We start from the raw sequence: 19,254 nt of genomic DNA, 5'->3' as shown, positions 1-19,254 counted from the left end.
AATCTACTTGAGCTTTCCTCTTCGTCTACACCTTCATTCTTAGCACTGCTTATAATGGTGGTATTAAGGGTCACCAGAGATTTAGCACATAACAAAGCAAGAGGTAACATACTGACGAGCCTGATTCTTCACTCTCCCAGTATTATGGGGTATAGAGCTGTCATAATTAATGGACATGAGGTAGAGGGAAGTGACAAAGAGACCTAGGGAGTTGTAACATAGAAATTAGGTAGTTAGAAGCTGGTACTACGTCAGTGAGCATGTCAGCTGTTGCAAACGAGATACATTAACCATGTCAAGGATCAAAGTGTAAAGAGAGTTAATGCCAATTTATAGAACCAGCCCTGTTATGAAAAGCATGATGTGCTGCAACAAGTAGGAAATGTGATGCTGACAGTCAGGTTTGCAAAATTCAACTATTGCTGTTTTTCTGTTGCCCCAAATGAGTTCAGATTCAACACAAAGAAAGATATTAAAGCTTGCATCTTTGTGTTTTTTGTGACTGAGTTATTAGGAACTGATAGGAAATGTATTTGTTTTCATGCAAGTAATTACTTATATCTTTCCTAGATTGTGATCTATGTTCATTCCGCTGTACGTGAAACCAATGGTTACTATTAACTAAGAACTACAGGAGTAATTTAACAGAAATTTAACTCAAAGCAGAAAAAAAATAAAGTTTTAGTTTTTTTTGATGTGCTCTTAAACAGTAAAGTTAAGTTTGTGCAGGCAATGTATTGCTGAGTTGAGTTTTGGGGATTTCAAAGGGATGAATGGAAGAAATTTGCATTTCTGGAGAGGCTGTTGTGGAGATGTGCAGCAGGAAGGTGTGTCTAAGAATGAGGAAAACCTTGCAAATGCTGTCAAGTCATGAACAAGACAGAACAGGATAGGTGTTTTGTAAATTATCAATGGAAAGGAGTTGTGAAAGCATTGTGAACGCAAAAGGAGGAATCCAGCAGGAGATGGATAGTAGCACACTTGGGAAGAAGATATTATGGTTGTGTAAAGCATTGATGTAAGGAGCCACAAACACTTGGTTGTAAATATGGGTTTCATTTTTTGATAATGTACATAGAACATAGAACATAGAACAATACAGCACAGAACAGGCCCTTCGGCCCACGATGTTGTGCCGAACTTCTAACCTAGATTAAGTACCCATCCATGTACCTATACAAATGCCGCTTAAAGGTCGCCAATGATTCCGACTCTACCACTCCCACGGGCAGCGCATTCCATGCCCCCACCACTCTCTGGGTAAAGAACCCACCCCTGACATCTCCCCTATACCTTCCACCCTTCACCTTAAATTTATGTCCCCTTGTAACACTCTGTTGTACCCGGGGAAAAAGTTTCTGACTGTCTACTCTATCTATTCCTCTGATCATCTTATAAACCTCTATCAAGTCACCCCTCATCCTTCGCCGTTCCAACGAGAAAAGGCCGAGAACTCTCAACCTATCCTCGTACGACTTCCTCTCCATTCCAGGCAACATCCTGGTAAATCTTCTCTGCACCCTCTCCAAAGCTTCCACATCTTTCCTAAAGTGAGGCGACCAGAACTGCACACAGTACTCCAACTGTGGCCTAACCAAAGTCCTGTACAGCTGCAACATCACTTCACGACTCTTGAATTCAATCCCTCTGCTAATGAACGATAATACTCCATAGGCCTTCTTACAAACTCTATCCACCTGAGTGGCAACCTTCAAAGATCTATGTACATAGACCCCAAGATCCCTCTGTTCCTCCACCTGACTAAGAACCCTACCATTAACCCTGTATTCCGCATTCTTATTTGTTCTTCCAAAATGGACAACCTCACATTTGGCAGGGTTGAACTCCATCTGCCACTCCTCAGCCCAGCTCTGCATCATATCTAAGTCCCTCTGCAGCCGACAACAGCCCTCCTCACTGTCCACAACTCCACCTATCTTCGTATCATCTGCAAATTTACTGACCCACCCTTCGACTCCCTCATCTAAGTCATTAATAAAAATTACAAACAGCAGAGGACCCAGAACTGATCCCTGCGGAACTCCACTTGTAACTGGGCTCCAGGCTGAATATTTACCATCTACCACCACTCTCTGCCTTCGACCGGTTAGCCAGTTTTCTATCCAATTGGCCAAATTTCCCTCTATCCCATGCCTTCTGACTTTCCGCATAAGCCTACCATGGGGAACCTTATCAAATGCCTTACTAAAATCCATGTACACTACATCCACTGCTCTACCCTCATCCACATGCTTGGTCACCTCCTCGAAGAATTCAATAAGACTTGTAAGGCAAGACCTACCCTTCACAAATCCGTGCTGGCTGTCCCTAATCAAGCAGTGTCTTTCCAGATACTCATAAATCCTATCCCTCAGTACCCTTTCCATTACTTTACCTACCACAGAAGTAAGACTAACAGGCCTGTAATTCCCGGGGTTATCCCTATTCCCTTTTTTGAACAGGGGCACAACATTCGCTACTCTCCAGTCCCCTGGTACCACCCCCGTTGCCAGTGAAGACGAGAAGATCATTGCCAACGGTACTGCAATTTCCTCTCTTGCTTCCCACATAATCCTAGGATATATCCCATCAGGCCCGGGGGACTTGTCTATCCTCAAGTTGTTCAAAATGTCCAACACATCTTCCTTCCTAACAGGTATCTCTTCTAGCTTACCAGTCCATTTCACACTCTCCTCTTCTACAATACGGTCCCTCTCGTTCGTAAATACTGAAGAGAAGTACTTGTTCAAGACCTCTCCTATCTCTTCCGACTCAATACACAGTCTCCCACTACTGTCCTTGATCGGCCCTACCCTCGTTCTCGTCATTCTCAGGTTTCTCACATACGCATAAAATGCCTTGGGGTTATCCTTGATCCTATCCGCCAACGATTTTTCATGCCCTCTCTTAGCTCTCCTAATCCCTTTCTTCAGGTCCCTTCTGGCTATCCTGTATCCCTCCACTGCTCTGTCTGAATCCTGTTTCCTCAACCTTATGTAAGCCTCCTTCTTCCTCTTTACCAGACATTCAACCTCTCTCGTCAACCAAGGCTCCCTCACACGACCATTTCTTTCCTGCCTGATAGGTACATACATATCATGGACACGTCGTATCTGCTCTTTGAAAAAGTTCCACATTTCCACCACATCCTTCCCTGACAGCCTATGCTCCCAACGTATGCTCCTCAAATCCTGCCTTACAGCATCGTAATTTCCCTTCCCCCAATTATAAAATCTACCTTGTTGTGCGCACCTATCTCTCTCCATAACCAAGGTGAAAGTCACAGAATTGTGGTCACCATCACCAAAATGTTCACCCACTAACAAGCCCACCACTTGTCCCGGTTCATTACCGAGTACCAAATCCAATATGGCCTCCCCTCTGGTTGGACAATCTACATACTGCGTTAGAAAAGCTTCCTGGACACACTGCACAAACACCGCCCCATCCAATCTACTTGATCTAAAGAGCTTCCAATCAATATTTGGGAAGTTGAAATCACCCATGACTACTACCCTGTGGCTTCTGCACCTTTCCAAAATCTGTTTCCCAATCTGTTTCTCCACATCTCTGCTGCTATTGGGGGGCCTATAGTAAACACCCAACAAGGTGACTGCACCTTTCCTATTTCTGACTTCAGCCCATACTACCTCCAGAGGCAGATCCCCCTCAAACTTCTTCAAACTTCTATTTGCCCCTCTGTTTGCCGTCACTTCCTCTGCTGCTCCCGCTCTTTTTGTGAAGAGAGAAAAAAAAAACACCGCTGCCCGCTACAGGTAAGTAATTTTGAAACAAACTGTCTTACCTTAGCTGTAGTCTCCCGGGTTCGCCTTTACTCGGCTGCTGCTCCCACTCAAATGACCGTTGGTGATTTACTATTTTATTTGAGATCCCATCACGTAATGTATATGTCTGCACTATTGGAAATAGGGGACATAACCCAGGAAGAATTGTAAGTAAAGAAATAGAAAAGTGGGGTCATTTGTACCCTTTTAAAATTCATTTTGAACATCAAAAGATGCAAATCAAGATTACTTCATTGTTTGCAGCAATCTACTTCCATTTTAAACATTTTCTTGCAATTGGAAAATATTCTCCTGATTGTCTTTGCTGAGTCGACTGAGGTGATAATGAAGTAGTGGATTGACAAAATGTTTTGTTTACATTCTCTGTAGAGCTGGCAAATCAGTTGTGCGGAAAGAACACAACAGCAAACTAATTGTGACATATCCCACAATTGCTCTGAAAGTCAAAGAGAATGAAGATACAGCTGAGGCTGTGGAAGACAGTGGAGGTAAATCGGCATAAACTTACCTGTGCATTACATCTTTCTACAATAGCTGAGCATGGATAGGAAATTGTGCTTTCCATGCAATATTCAAAGCTTTCAAAAATAACTTCACAAATGCTTCAGAACACCTATGAGAAATAACATAGAAATGCTGTTCATATTGGGTTTTACTGCATCAGCAATGTGCAGCAACTAGCATGTATCTCTCCACCCCGTGCTGGGAGACGGTTGCTAGGTGTACTGCTTTGTTGGGCATATGTTGACCAAACTCTGGAGATGCATGTAAGCAAAATACTGTAAATTTTGGAAACTATAAATAAAATGCTGGAAATACTCAATGGGTCTGGCTGTTTCTCTTTCAGCAGATGCTGCCAGATCTGCTAGGTTTTTCAGCATTACCTGTATTTATTCCAGCATTTATTACTGTTTCCTTGTTGATGTGCACTTGTGACCATTTGTATGGTCAAGGAAACAAATATATGAAAAAACATTTGGTTGTGAATAATAGCACAGAGCACTAAGGGACACAGCAGAAAAGAAACAAATGTTTAACTGGAGCTTAAATTACTTTTTTTTTTCTGTTCTGCCTTTCTGTCTTTTGCTCACCCATTGCTTTTGTTATAAGTATTAATATAGTTAGCATTATCGATTTGGACATCCCTGCTATAACTTCAGACTGGGAAATGCAGAAATCATTTTATTTAGTTTGTTTCATTGTATTGCATTTAGTTGTCACTCTCTGCTCTTGAACTGGAAGTTCAAAGCTGATATTCCAAGACCTGAGCTCGTGATCAATTAGAATGGAGAACATAGAATGTTACAGCACAGTTCAGACCCTTCACCCTTCTATGTTGCGCCAAACTGTGAAATTAATCTGATGCCCATCTAACCTACACTGTTCCATTATTATCCAATGCCCTTAATGTTGGAGAATCTATTACTGTTGCAGGCAGACCATTTCACGCCCCTACTACTCTGAGTGAAGAAGCTACCCCTGATATCTGTCCTAAAACTTATCATCCCTCAATTTAAAGCTATGTCCCCTCCTGTTAGCCTTCACCATCTGAGGAAAAGGGCTCTCACTGTCCACTATATCTCACCCTCTGAATATCTTATATGTCTCGATTAAGTCACCTCAGCCACCTTCTTCTTCAACAAAATTAGCCTCCATTCCCTCAGCCTTTCTTTGTAAGACCTTCCTTCCATATCAAGCAACATCCTGGTAAATTTCCTCTGAACCCTTTCCAAACCCTTTCCTCTAAATGCAGTGACCAGAGCTGTGCACAGTACTCCAGATGCAGCCTTATCAGTGTCTTGTACAGCTGAAGCATGACCCTGTGGTTCCAAAACTCAATCCCCTACCAATAAACAGCAACATACCACGTGCCTTCTTAACAACCCTATCAACCTGGGTGGCAACTTTCAGAGATTTATGCACCCTGACACTGAGATCTCTCTGCTCATCTACACTGCCAAGAATTTTACCATTAGCCCAGTACTCTGCATGCCTGTTATTTCTTCTGAAGTGAGCTACCTCACACTTTTCCACATTAAACTCCATTTGCCAGTTCTCCGCCCAACTCTGCATCTTATCTATGTCCCTCTGTAACCCACAACATCCTTCGGCACTATCCATAACTCTGCTGATCTTCATGTCATCTGCAAATTTACTAATCCATCCTCCTACGCTCACATCCAGATCATTTATAAAAATGATGAAGAGCAGTGGCCCCAAAAAGATCCTTTCAGCACAGCACTGGTAATTGAACTCCAGGATGAACATTTCCCATCAACCACTACCCTCTGTCGTCTTTCAGCTAGCCAATTTCTGATCCAAGCTTCAATCCCGAAGTTCCGTATTTTGTGCAATAGCCTACCGTGTGGAACCTTATCAAACGCCTTACTAAAGTTCATATAGAGAAAGTGAGGGCTGCAGATGCTGGAGATCAGAGCTGAAAATGTGTTGCTGGAAAAGCGCAGCAGGTCAGGCAGCATCCAAGGAACAGGAGAATCGACGTTTCGGGCATTTCCTGAAGAAGGGCTTATGCCCGAAACTTCGATTCTCCTGTTCCTTGGATGCTGCCTGACCTGCTGCGCTTTTCCAGCAACACATTTTCAGCTGAAGTTCATATACACCACATCAACCGCTTTACCTTCATCCATCTGTTTTGTCACCTTCTTGAAGAACTCATTAAGGTTAGTGAGGCACTACCAACCCTTCTCAAAACCGCGTTGACCATCCCGAATCAAATTATTCCTTTCCAGTTGATTATAAATCCTATCTCTTTTCCTACACCTTACCCACAACCGACGTAAGGCTCGCTGGCGTATAATTACCAGGGTTCTTTAACAAGGGAACAACATTTGCTATCCCCCAGTCTTCTGGCACTACTCCTGTCAACAATGATGACATAAAAATCAAAGCCCAAGGCTCTGCATCCTCTTCCCTGGCTTCCTATAGAATCCGAAGATTAATCCCATCCAGCCCAGGGTCTTATCTATTTTCAGATTTTCCAAAATTGCTAAAACCTCCTCGTTGTCAACCGCAATCCCATTTAATCCAGTAGCCTGTATCTTCGTATTCTCACTAACATTGCCCTTTTCCAATATGAATACTGATGAAAAGTTAGCGAGTTCTGAGAAGATTTGTCGTTCAGAAACGAAGCTGCATTACAACATTATTTCAATGAGCCACCACACACTGCAGCATAGAGGAACAAGGCAGAGCAGAGGAAAATCAACTATACAGTGTATAAAACAAAAATTGGTATCCAATGAACACCGTCTGCTGATTTCTCAGCAACAAACCCAAACAAGCAGACAAAATGCGTCCAGAAACCCTAGCAACTCTCCTCCACATCGGACATCTCGGAAATGACTGCCAGATTACTCAGGCCCCTTGGCATCATGGTAGCCCACAAACCCACCAACACACTGAAACAGTAGCTAGTAAACTTGAAAGCTCCTATACAGACAACAAGCAAAACTAATGTCATTTACAAAATACCATGCAAAATACTGTAACAAACACTACATTGGACAAACAGGCAGAAAACTAGTCACCAGGATACATGACCATCAACTAGCCACAAAAAGAAGTGACCCATTCTCACTAGTAACCTTACATATAGATGAGGAAGGAAACCACTGACTGGGACAACACATCCATCCTAGGACAAGCCAAACAATGACACGTACGAGACTTCCGAGAAGCACGGCATTCCAACCACAACTCTGTCAACAAACACATTGACTTGGACCCCATTTGCTACCCCCTGAGAAAATAACAGGAAATGACATCACCAAAGGAAACAGACTGGTAAGCTAGAGGAAATACTTGTTAGGAAGGAAGAAAGATGTGTTGGGCATTTTGAAAAACTTGTGGATAGACAAATCCCCCGGGCCTGATGGGATATATCTTAGGATTATGAGGGAAGCAAGAGAGGAAATTGCAGAGCCGTTGGCAATGATCTTTTCATCTTCACTGTCAAGGGGGTGGTACCAGGAGACTGGAGAGTGGCGAATGTTGTTCCCCTGTTCAAAAAAGGGAATAGGGATAGCTCCGGGAATTACAGGCCGGTTAATATTACTTTGTTGGTAGGCAAATTAATGGAAAGGGTACTGAGGGATTGGATGTATGAGTATCTGGAAAGACACTACATTGATTAGGGACAGCCAGCATGGATTTGTGAGGGGTAGGTCTTGCCTTACACGTCTTATTGAATTCTTTGAGGAGGTGACCAAGCATGTGGATGAGGGTAGAGCAGTCGATGTAGTGTATATGGATTTTAGTAAGGCATTTGATAAGGTTCCCCATGGTAGGTTTATGCAGAAAGTCCAGGAGGCATGGGATAGTGGGAATTTTGGCCAGTTGGATAGAGAACTGGCTAACCGGTCGAAGTCAGAGAGTGGTGGTAGATGGTAAATATTCAGCCTGGAGTCCAGTTACAAGTGGAGTTCCGCAGGGATCAGTTCTGGGTCCTCTGCTGTTTGTAATTTTTATTAATGACTTGGATGAGCGAGTCGAAGGGTGGGTCAGTAAATTTGCAGATGATACGAAGATTGGTGGAGTTGTGGATAGTGAGGAGGGCTGTTGTCGGCTGCAAAGGGACTTAGATATGATGCAGAGCTGGGCTGAGGAGTGGCAGATGGAGTTCAACCCTGTCAAGTGTGAGGTTGTCCATTTTGGAAGGACAAATAAGAATGCGGAATACAGAGTTAACAGTAGGGTTCTTAGTGTGGTGGAGGAGCAGGGGGATCTTGGGTCCCTATGTTCATAGGTCTTTGAAAGTTGCCACTCAGGTGGATAGAGCTTATAAGAAGGCCTATGGTGTATTAGCATTCATTAGCAGAGGGATTGAATTCAAGAGTTGTGAGGTGATGTTGCAGCTGAATCGGACCTTGGTAAGGCCACATTTGGAGTACTGTGTGCAGTTCTGGTCGCCTCACTTTAGGAAAGATGTGGAAGCTTTGGAGAGGGTGCAGAGGAGATTTACCAGGATGTTGCCTGGAATGGAGAATAGGTCGTACGAGGATAGGTTGAGAGTGCTAGGCCTTTTCTCATTGGAACGGCGAAGGATGAGGGGTGACTTGATAGAGGTTTACAAGATGATCAGGGGAATAGATAGAGTAGACAGTCAGAGACTTTTTCCCCGGGTACAACAGAGTGTTACATGGGGACATAAATTTAAGGTGAAGGGTGGAAGGTATAGGGGGGATGTCAGGGGTAGGTTCTTTACCCAGAGAGTGGTGGGGGCATGGAATGCGCTGCCTGTGGGAGTGGCAGAGTCAGAATCATTGGTGACCTTTAAGCGGCAATTGGATAGGTACATGGATAGGTGCTTAAGCTAGGACAAATGTTCGGCACAACATCGTGGGCCGAAGGGCCTGTTCTGTGCTGTATTGTTCTCTGTTCTATTACCAACCTAAGGAAGCCCAAAAATATACATCGAAAGCTGCTACACCACCAGTGCTTCATCCGGAGTTTCACTGAAGACGTTACCTAGTTTGGTCACAGAACGTCTGAAAACAAAACTTCCAGCTCAGCGAGCAAACCTACATCCAGAACTGACAAAATGTATTTGTTGAGTGCTTCCCTTATGTCCTCAGGTTCCACACACAATTTTCCACTACTCTCTTTGATTGGCCCTAATCTTACTCTAGTCATTCTTTTATTCCTGATATGGAGAAAGTGAGGTCTGCAGATGCTGGAGATCAGAGATGGAAATGTGTTGCTGGAAAAGCGCAGCAGGTCAGGCAGCATCTCGGGAGCAGGAGAATCGACGTTTCGGGCATTAGCCCTTCTTCAGGAATGAGGAAAGTTGGTCCAGCAGGCTAAGATAAAAGATAGGGAGGAGGGACTTGGGGGAGGGGCGTCGGAAATGTGATAGGTGGAAAGAGGTCAAGGTGAGGGTGATAGGTCAGACTAGGGTGGGGGCGGAGAGGTCGGGAAGAAGATTGCAGGTTAGGAAGGCGGTGCTGAATTTGATGGATTTGACTGAGACAGGCTGGGGGGAGGGGAAATGAGGAAACTGGTGAAATCCGAGTTCATCCCTTGTGGTTGGAGGGTTCCTAGCCGGAAGATGAGGCGTTCTTCCTCCAACCGTCGTTTCGCTGTGGTCTGACGATGGAGGAGTCCAAAGACCTGCATATCCTGGGTGGAGTGGGAGGGGGAATTGAAATGTTGAGCTACAGGGTGGTCATGGTCAAGGGGGCAGTAGGAGGAGGTATCTGCGAGCTGGCGTTTGGCCTCAGCGGTGTAGAGGTCGGTGCGCCAAACTACTACCGCGCCTCCCTTGTCTGCTGGTTTGATAGTGAGGTTGGGGTTGCAACGGAGTGAGTGGAGGGCTGCGCGTTCCAAGGGTGAGAGGTTGGAGTGGGTGAGAGGGGTGGGGGAGTTCAGGTGGCGGTTAATATCGCGGCGGCAGTTGGCTATGCAGAGGTCGAGGGCAGGTAGGAGGCCAGCATGGGGTGTCCAGGTGGATGGGGTGTGTTGGAGGCGGGAGAAGGGGTCGTCAGAGGGTGGGCGGGAGTCTTGGTTAAAGAAGTAGGCGCGGAGGTGAAGGCGGCGGAAGAATTGTTCGATGTCACGCCGCGTGTTGAATTCATCAATCCGGGAGCGTAGGGGAATGAAGGTGAGGCCTCTGCTGAGGACTGATCTTTCATCCTCAGAGAGGGGTAGGTCTGGAGGGATGGTGAAAACACGGCAGGGCTGGGAGCTAGGACCTGGTGTGGGGCTGGAGCTGAGTGTGGGGGCGGGGTTAGGTCTGGGAGCGGGGATGGAGATCGGCGTGGGGGCGGGGTCGGGCGTGGTGATGGCGATAGGCGAAGGGGCGGGGTTAGACGTGACGGAGATGGGCGTGGGGGCGGGGTTAGGCATGAAGTCGGAGATCGGCGATATACCTTGGTTTTCCTTCATCCTATCCACCAACAACTTCTCATGTTGCCTCCTAGCTGCGCTGAGCCCTCTCTTTAGGTCTTTTCTGGCTAACTTATAACTCTCAAGCCCTCTAACTAAGCCTTCACGCCTTACCCTCACATTAGTCTTCTTCCTCTTGATAAGACCTTCTGCTTCTTTAGTAAACCATGGCTCCCTCTCTCGACAACTACCTCTATGCCTGATACTTATCAAGGACCTGCAGTAGCTATACCTTGAATAAGCTCCACATTTCAAGTGTGTCCAACCCCTGCAGTTTCCTTCCCCATCCTATTGATTCTAAATCTTGCCTAGTCGCATCATAATTGCCTTTCCCCTGTTACACCTCTTTTCCTGCAGTATATTCCTATTCCTGCCATTGCTATTGGAAACATACCCGAATTGTGCTCACCTGCCTCCAAATCTAACACCTCGCCGTGTTCATTCCACAGTACCAAATCCAATATGTTGGCTTGTCTACGTACAGTGTTAGAAAATTCTTCGACATGCATTGAACAAAAACTGATCCATCTAATCTCCTTGAACTATATTACTTCGTCAATACTGGGGAAGTTGAAGCTCCCCAATAACAACTACCCTGTTACTCTCACTCCTATCCTTTCCTGTACATCCCTGGAATAATTCATAGGCTGACAGAAAGCTCCAGCAAGGTGACCTCCTTTCCTATTTCTAACCTCAGCCCAAACTCCCTCAGTTGATGAGTCCTCGAGTGTTATCCCAGCTGCAGTAATACTACCCTTGAGTAAGAATGCCACCACCATCCTCTCTGTTCTTATTGAAATTCTGGTGCTTCACTGCACTACTGAACGGTTGCTGCATTGATGGAGGTGTGGCTTCAACTCTTGAATCAATGCCCATCTTTTAGAATGAATGTAAAAGGGTTCATGGCATATTGATCAACATCCATCCCACAACCAACTCCATAAAACAAATCAACGCCATGAACTGCAACCTCCCAAAGCACTTCCCAAAGATGTAATCTAAAAAATGGACTTGAACCTATTGAAGGAAATATTGGAAAATATGATCCTATAGTCTTGTAAAAGTAAGAGTGGGAAGTGAAGAGTTTAGGAATGAAATTTTGTTCGATGGAACCCAGGAGGTAGAAGACATTGGCTGAAGATCGGGGCTACTTCTGAGATGTCAGAGGAATGGGGAGCTCTGGACATGTAGTGAGTGATGTTATGTGACTTGAAAATGTTGTGTTGAGGCTGAGAAGGGATTTTGAATTGAAGAAAAGAAGCCATTGCTCGTGTTCTAATGCTCTGGCTGTGATTTGAACAAGTGAGTGTGGATTAACTGTCCAAAAGTGTGGCACTGGAAAAGTTAGCATCGGAGGAGCAGGAGAGTTAACGTTTCGGGCGTAAGCCCTTCATCAGGAATGTGATGAATGCCCAAAACATCGACTCTCTTGCTCCTTTGGTGCATCCTGACCTTCTGTGCTTTTCTCCAGCATCTGCAGTCCTCACTTCCTCTGTGTGGACGAACTGGTAATTTATTGTTCTGTTATTTGTGAGGCCTTGCTGTGTATATATTTGTCAAGTTTTCATCCATAACAGATGGTAGACTTAGAGTGATTAATGAATTCTAATGTCATTTGCAATACATTGAAAATGTTTATAAGTGCAAGTTCTAATTTTTTTAATCATGACTTGAGACTAGTATTTATCTTTTTATTTCTACCTTTTGGACAAGGTCTTGATGATTTGCTGTTAGGAAAACGAGGATTTCTGACTCCCACTACTGCAAGAGACCACATGTTGGCACTGTGGAAAAATGATGGTAAATGGTTTATGTATCTGCCTTAAAGGGGACGAATGATAGTTTCAGGAGAGGGTGGTAGAGACAATTTAATTATGCTCAGAAGGATGCTTGGCAAACTTGCAGGAGGTGGGCAGTTCCTATTAAACCATAAATATGTATTTTTGTTTTTGAAATTTGACTTTGTGATCCATTTACAAGCCTGTCATCCATTTACAAATGCTCAGTGTTTGCAGCCTTTGCTTTTGAGTCGAGGTAATAATTATTCAGTATTAAGGAGAAGCGGTTGTGCTGGCAATCCATAGCTGATCTCATTATTGTATAGCTGACTTGGGCATCTATCCATTTATGACCTGTGGTCATGGAGTCCACATCAAGTCCTCCATGACCGTTGAACTTCACACTGTTGCATCTTAAATGAAAATGCAATGCTCATGATTAAACCCATGCCGTTATAGTTTTCACTATTGGATTTTTATCATGTTAAACTTCAGTCTGTGTTTAAGTGGTGGGCAGCACGGTGGCACAGTGGTTAGCACTGTTGCCTCACAGCACTAGAGACCTGGGTTCAATTCCTGCCTCAGGTGACTGACTGTGTGGAGTTTGCACATTCTCCCCGTGTCTGCGTGGGTTTCCTCCGGGTGCTCCTGTTTCCTCCCACAGACCAAAAATGTGCAGGTTAGGTGAATTGGCCATGCTAAATTGCCCATAGTGTTAGGTGAAGGGATAAATGTAGGGAAATGGGTCTGGGAGGGTTGCGCTTCTGCAGGTCGGTGTGGACTTGTTGTGCCGAAGGGCCTGTTTCCACACTGTAAGTAATCTAATCTAATCTAATCTAAAGTGTAATGGCAATGGCCTGGCTTAGTATTGCTGTGTTTGTTCTAAGACCATAGAAGTAGAAATTAGGCTGCTCTGCTATTCAATCATGACTGATAGATCAGTGTGAATTAAATTCGAAAGCAATTTTACTCTAAATCTTTGACAGTCTCTGATCCACATGCTAAGAAAGGCTCAGGAAATAATGCTATATGTAAAATCTATATCCTTGTCCTTCACTCCAACCAATCTATTATTTCTGTTAGGCTTCTTCCTGAAATATCTATTTCCTGGCTTGAGAATACATGGGAATACAAAGTCCAGCTGGAATCTTGACATGTTTTTTCTGGATGTACTTGTTGTACCTCCTTCCAGGTAAAACTACGTTAAACAGTCAACTTGTCCTGGCAAATGGCAATATAGTATCAAAATGGTAATTTTGTTAAACATTTTCACATTTTAAAAAACACACATTTGTTGCAAGTCATAGTTCTCCGAGTTTTTTGTGGGGAAGATTAACTTTTCCGGTACAATAGGTCTGAAATACCACAAAAGATTTTCAGAATGATTTGTGTTTCTGTGGCACATCATCTTTTGTTTTTGCAATCAATAGATTTCGTCCAGTCAATCGACTGGGAGACCAGATGTTCACCAATGGTCAAACGGTTAATCTGCAAGCAGTGATGAAAGATGTTCAAGTGATACACAAGCTTCTGGCTCTAATGGCACAGGAGCAAATCAAGACAGTGCAATCCATTTACACAGAGGAGATATCAGCGATACCTGTTGTAAGATTTTTTATGTTTGTTTGAAATAACTGCAAGCTAACTGCTGTTAACTAACAAAATCCAGTTTAAATGCAGCTGTATGGCTACTTCACACTGCATTAGGGAAAGCAATCTGCCATGCTTACCTGGTCTAAATCTAAGTCCAGACCCACAGCAACTTTTATTGACTCTTAACTGCCCTTGACATGGCTGAGCAAGTCAGTTTGCTGGAAGCAGTCAACAAATGCTGACCTTACCAGTGACACACACATCCTGTGAAAGGAACAACTCAGCAACTTGACAATGTTCCGGTCATCTCTGCACTCTGCTGCTTGTGTGTAAACAGACCTTTATCCATGACCTTTATCTTGAAGTTAACCTTTTTGTATGGTACCTTATCAAATGCCTTTTGGAAATCCAAGTAAGTCACATTTCCAGGCTCTCCTTTTATCATCGTGCTAGTTACGTTTTCAAATAAACTTTAGCTTCAGTTATTTTCTGCCTAATTTTGACCCTTTCTCATGCTGAAGCTCATACACAATATCAGAAAGAAAACATTACCCAGGAGTGAACACTTTCTGTTCACTGTTGGCAAGAATTTATTTATGAAAGAATAATTTGGGTAAACGAGGGATAAGTTTCCCTTATGGATCAATATGCTTTCTGGCAGTCATGATGAAAGCTGGTGTGCAGGGTAACATATTAGATGAATAAAGGATTGATTGGTGAAAAGAAAGCAGAAGGTGATCATTTTTGGGCTGACAGGATGCAACAAATGTTGTGCCGCAGAGATGGGTGCTGGAACCTTAATTTATTTACCGTCTACATAATTGGTTTGGATGAATGGATTGAATTTACTAATAGTACAAAAATAGGTAGGAAAGTAATGGACACGAGTAGAAGAGTGTCGATAGAATTACAGAATCATAGAGCTGTACAGCACAGCAACAGACCCTTCAGTCCAACTCATCTATGCCAACCAGATATCTTAACCTAATCTAGTCCTATTTACCAGCACTTGGGCCATATCCCTCTAAACCCTTCCTATTCATATATCCATCCAGGACTTGTAAATGGTATAATTGTACCAGCCTCTACCACTTCCTCTGGCGGCTCATTCCATACAGGCATCACCCTCTGTGTGAAAAATGTTGCCTCTTAGGTCCTTTTTAAACTTTTCCCCTCTCACCCTATACCTATGCCCTCTAGTTCTAGGCTCCCCCACCCCAGGGAAAAGACCTTATCTATTTCCCCTATCCATGCTACTCATGATTTTATGATCGGTTCAGTGATGGGCAAAATTTGACAGATGGAGTATAATGTGGGAAAATGCAAGCGTGTCCACTTTGGCAGGAAGAATAGAAAAACTGCATTTTAGTTAAATAGCGAGAGACTGAAAGAAATGATTAACAGAGATGTCCTATTAACATAAATCACAAATCATGAATCCTGTATACAGGTGCAAATAGTTAGAAAAGCAAATGAAACGTTGTTATTTATTGCAAGGAAATGGAAAGTAAAAGTAGGAATATTTTTCTGCAGTTGTATAAAAAAGGTTAAGAGGCTAATATCTGGAGTAATATATATAGTTTTAGTCTCCTTATTTAAGAAAGGATGTGAATGCATGAGAAGCAGTTCAGGAAAAGTTGACTTAACTGATAACTTTCATCTTGGCTATCTCGTGAAGAAACGTTGGACAAGGTGGACCTGTATCAAATTGGTCGCAGTCTAGCGATATGGAATAAATCTTTTAGGACAGAGATGAGTAATTTCTTCGTCTCGACAGTGGTGAGCCTGTGGAATTTGCTACCCAGAAAACACCCAAGGCTAAAATATTGTATAATTTCAAAAAGGAGTTGGATATAGAACTTGGGGCTAAGAAGATCAAAGGCAAGGGAGGAAAAGCAGGAACAGGCTATTAAGTTGGGTGATCAGCCATGATCATAACAAGTGGCAGAGCAGACCTGAAGGGCTGAATAGCTTACTCCTGCTTTTAGTTTCTGTGTTTAGAAGCATGAGATGTAATCTTATTGAAACAAAAGGTCCTGAGAGGGTAGATGCTGAAACAATAGTCTCGCCCTGTGTGAGAGACTATAACTAAGGGTTCGTCCTGTAAAAGCAGAGATGAGGAGGAGGTTTGTTTTTGAGCATTGAGTCTTTGGAACTCTCTTCTCTAGATACCAATGGAGACAAGGACACTGAATATTTTTAAGGAAGGGAGGAAGATTCTTGACTAGCATTATAGGTCATGTGTTATCTTCAAGGATTGCAGGTTTAAGGCCACAAACTTGTCAGCCATTATTTTATTAAATGGCAAAGCAGGTTCGAGGAGGCTGATGTCCTACTCCTCTTATTTATGTTTGTAGATTTGAAAGATTGTCCTGACTCCCTTTTTAGATTAGGGTGGTGCTGGAAAAGCACCACCAGTCAGGCAGCATCTGAGGAGCAAGAAAATCAACGTTTTAGACAAAAGCCCTTCATTGCCCGAAACGTCGATTTTCCTGCTCCTCAGATGCTGCCTGATCTGCTGTGCTTTTCCAGCACCATTCTAATCAAAACTCTGGTTTCCAGCATTTGCAGTCCTCACTTTTGCCCTGTCCTGCCTCTCTTGTCTATGACTATCTCTTTCTGATATGGCTGATAGCAGATCTCAGTGAATGAGACAGCTAATTAGAAGTTAGTTGCAGTTGGCTTCTGTGTCTGTTGCAAGGAAACAGCAAATCAATTAGTGTTCTGGCCCTTGATCTGCATTCACTGATCCCTGTCTGTAGTATGTGTTGCTTGATCATTAAGTGAGGATGTAAATTCTGATGTATTACTGCTCACAATCTGAACATTGGTTAAACCTCACTGTCAAAACTCAACAAATAATGGCCATTCCGACAAGGTGAAGGAGAGGCTGACAGACAAAAAAGCACATGTGCACAGAAGAGAAACAACAGTACAAAAGATTTTTTATAAAAATCTGCGGGTGTAGAAAATCTGAAATTAAAATAGCATGTCTGGCAGCAACTGTAGGGTGAGAAACAGAAAAACGTCAAGGTGATTATCTTCTTTAAGAGAAGTGCAGACTTCACAATAAACACCGCTTATTGAACTTTCAGCCAGAAGACAAGACACCAACCAGGATGGACCTTGCCTTTTTAGCTGGTATTCCTGGACAGACATTGACAGATAAACTCTACAGTGCCTGGATACACCTTCAAAGCCATGTCAACATTGTTTTTGACAGTGATATGGACAAGCTGATTACAGACAAGTTTCCGGGTGTCCGTCAGGTATGCTGAAGATGTAAATAATGATTGCATTCTACTTTGCTGTAGTTTATTCCATTATTTGAATTGCTAGTACCAAATATGGCATTACATTTTTAACAAATATTGAATTAGAAAATCTTCTTTCAATAGATATATTGCTTGAGGCAACATGTTGATGACTGAAGCTACCTGAACAATTCATTGTTGTAGTTTTTAAAATTGATCATTGCAGCAGGAAGAAATGTAAAGATTACCAAATCATTTTATGGAAATCAGTAGGTTGATAGCTTCAGATGAAAGTTAAGTTGGAAATAACAATATTTTAAGTGAAGAATTATGAATGGTGGTTTGGTAATATAGAACATAAATTGAAAAGAGAATTATGTTGTAAACTGTCTTCACCCATCAGAAAAACACATTGATTCCAAATTTCAAACAATCCCAACAATTTGTTTACAGGGAAAGGGTGCTGATGCTCAGGTAAGTGGTGTTGATTAACAGTTCTCTTTGGCTGAGATGTTGCCTTGGCAACCTCAGCATGAACATTAGGTAATGACAGGATCCAGCCAGCTGTCCTATTGCACAGTATTGGCACAGCATTGTCCAGGGTTATACTGAAATATGCAGGTTGGGTTGAATATCAAAAGCACCAGAACTATATTTAGCTTCATTAGAGATGGTAGTGAGATTAGTAGTGAAGTAAAACCACAGTCAGATTTATAATTTTATTTCATATTCCATTCATAGTGGAAGGGCACATTAGAAGCAAGGTCACGTTTCAAGTCTTGTGTGGGTGAACAAGTAGGAAGTGATATTTCCTCTTTCAAAAGATTACACTTTTCTTAAACATAGATCCTGGAGAAGAAGGACGGTCTCTTCCGTAAACACATGATGGGAAAACGTGTGGATTATGCAGCTCGTTCAGTCATCTGCCCTGACATGTACATCAATACCAATGAGATTGGTATTCCAATGGTAATCTTGATTTTAGATCTGACCTGGTATGTAAGCAGGGGTAAATATTTTTATGGTGCTACAGGTTTAGTTATGGGTTAAGAATTGTTAGGAAAATAATGAAAATTAGGATTTTATAGGACTAACCAGACTGCAGTTTCTGGTTTGCTTGACAAACAGGTGGAACGTGATATGAAAAGTACTAAAACAAGATCTATCTATTTAAACTAAATCTTGATTCGTCCAGTAACTATCAGTATATTGCTCAATGACTCAATTAAAATAAATGAAACAACAGTCCCAACAGCTTAATCTCTTGTAGTAGAACTATAAACTGGTTATAGATATTCAGAACAACATGAGTCTATTCTATCCGTTGAAACTTGGTTCTCTGATAGTTTGCTCTTCCAAACAGCATGTAGCTGCATTTTGAAAGTCTGTAGGCTTTGTTTTTCTGCTTGATACGTCCAGGCAATTCACAAAGTATTAAATGTCCTTGAAGATTTGTTTAACTTAGTTTGAAATTTACTTTTTGCTGGATTAAATTTGTGTCTTTACTTCATGCTTTCCTGCCTTCACCACCACCAAAGCTGCTTGTGCAGCATCTCTCAAACTCATAATGTCACCATCTAGAAGGATGGGGTAATGAGTGCAAGGAAACCCTTTGTTCTGATATTCAGGCCTTTCTTAAAAATTTGAAGCAACAGAGATCCAATGAATCACTTCCTCAGGTCATATTGAGCTAGACTTGGTGTCTTCCCATGTGATGATTAACAAAAGCCTCATCAGGTTGCACAGATGGATGTAGAAGTATGCGAATAGTGGATGTGAGAGGTGGCGAATTCCCTGTTCAACATTAACAACTTGTGGATGTAGGTTTGCTCACTGAGCTGGAAGGTTCATTTTTCAGATGTTTGTCACCATACCAGGTAACATCTTCAGTGAGCCTCTAGATGAAGCACTGCCGATGAT

General features: G+C 42.8%; 1 protein-coding gene across 1 annotated transcript in view; it reads left to right on the top strand.

Moving 5' to 3' along the window:
* The window catches only part of polr1a (RNA polymerase I subunit A), a 151,578-nt gene that overhangs the window by 25,124 nt on the left and 107,200 nt on the right, over positions 1 to 19,254 (top strand). The window contains exons 6-11 of the mRNA XM_087991257.1: positions 4,176 to 4,294; positions 12,423 to 12,509; positions 13,571 to 13,679; positions 13,918 to 14,092; positions 17,176 to 17,349; positions 18,181 to 18,303. Coding sequence (XP_087847383.1) covers positions 4,176 to 4,294; positions 12,423 to 12,509; positions 13,571 to 13,679; positions 13,918 to 14,092; positions 17,176 to 17,349; positions 18,181 to 18,303 — 787 coding nt within the window. The remainder of the gene's footprint in view (positions 1 to 4,175; positions 4,295 to 12,422; positions 12,510 to 13,570; positions 13,680 to 13,917; positions 14,093 to 17,175; positions 17,350 to 18,180; positions 18,304 to 19,254) is intronic.

Source organism: Chiloscyllium plagiosum, unplaced genomic scaffold (assembly GCF_037043375.1).
Source record: "Chiloscyllium plagiosum isolate Xiang-an unplaced genomic scaffold, Cpla_swu_hap1 HiC_scaffold_1, whole genome shotgun sequence".
NCBI lineage: Eukaryota > Metazoa > Chordata > Chondrichthyes > Orectolobiformes > Hemiscylliidae > Chiloscyllium > Chiloscyllium plagiosum.
Note: the sequence above shows the minus strand (reverse complement) of the source record. Positions and strands in the feature narration are given on the sequence as shown.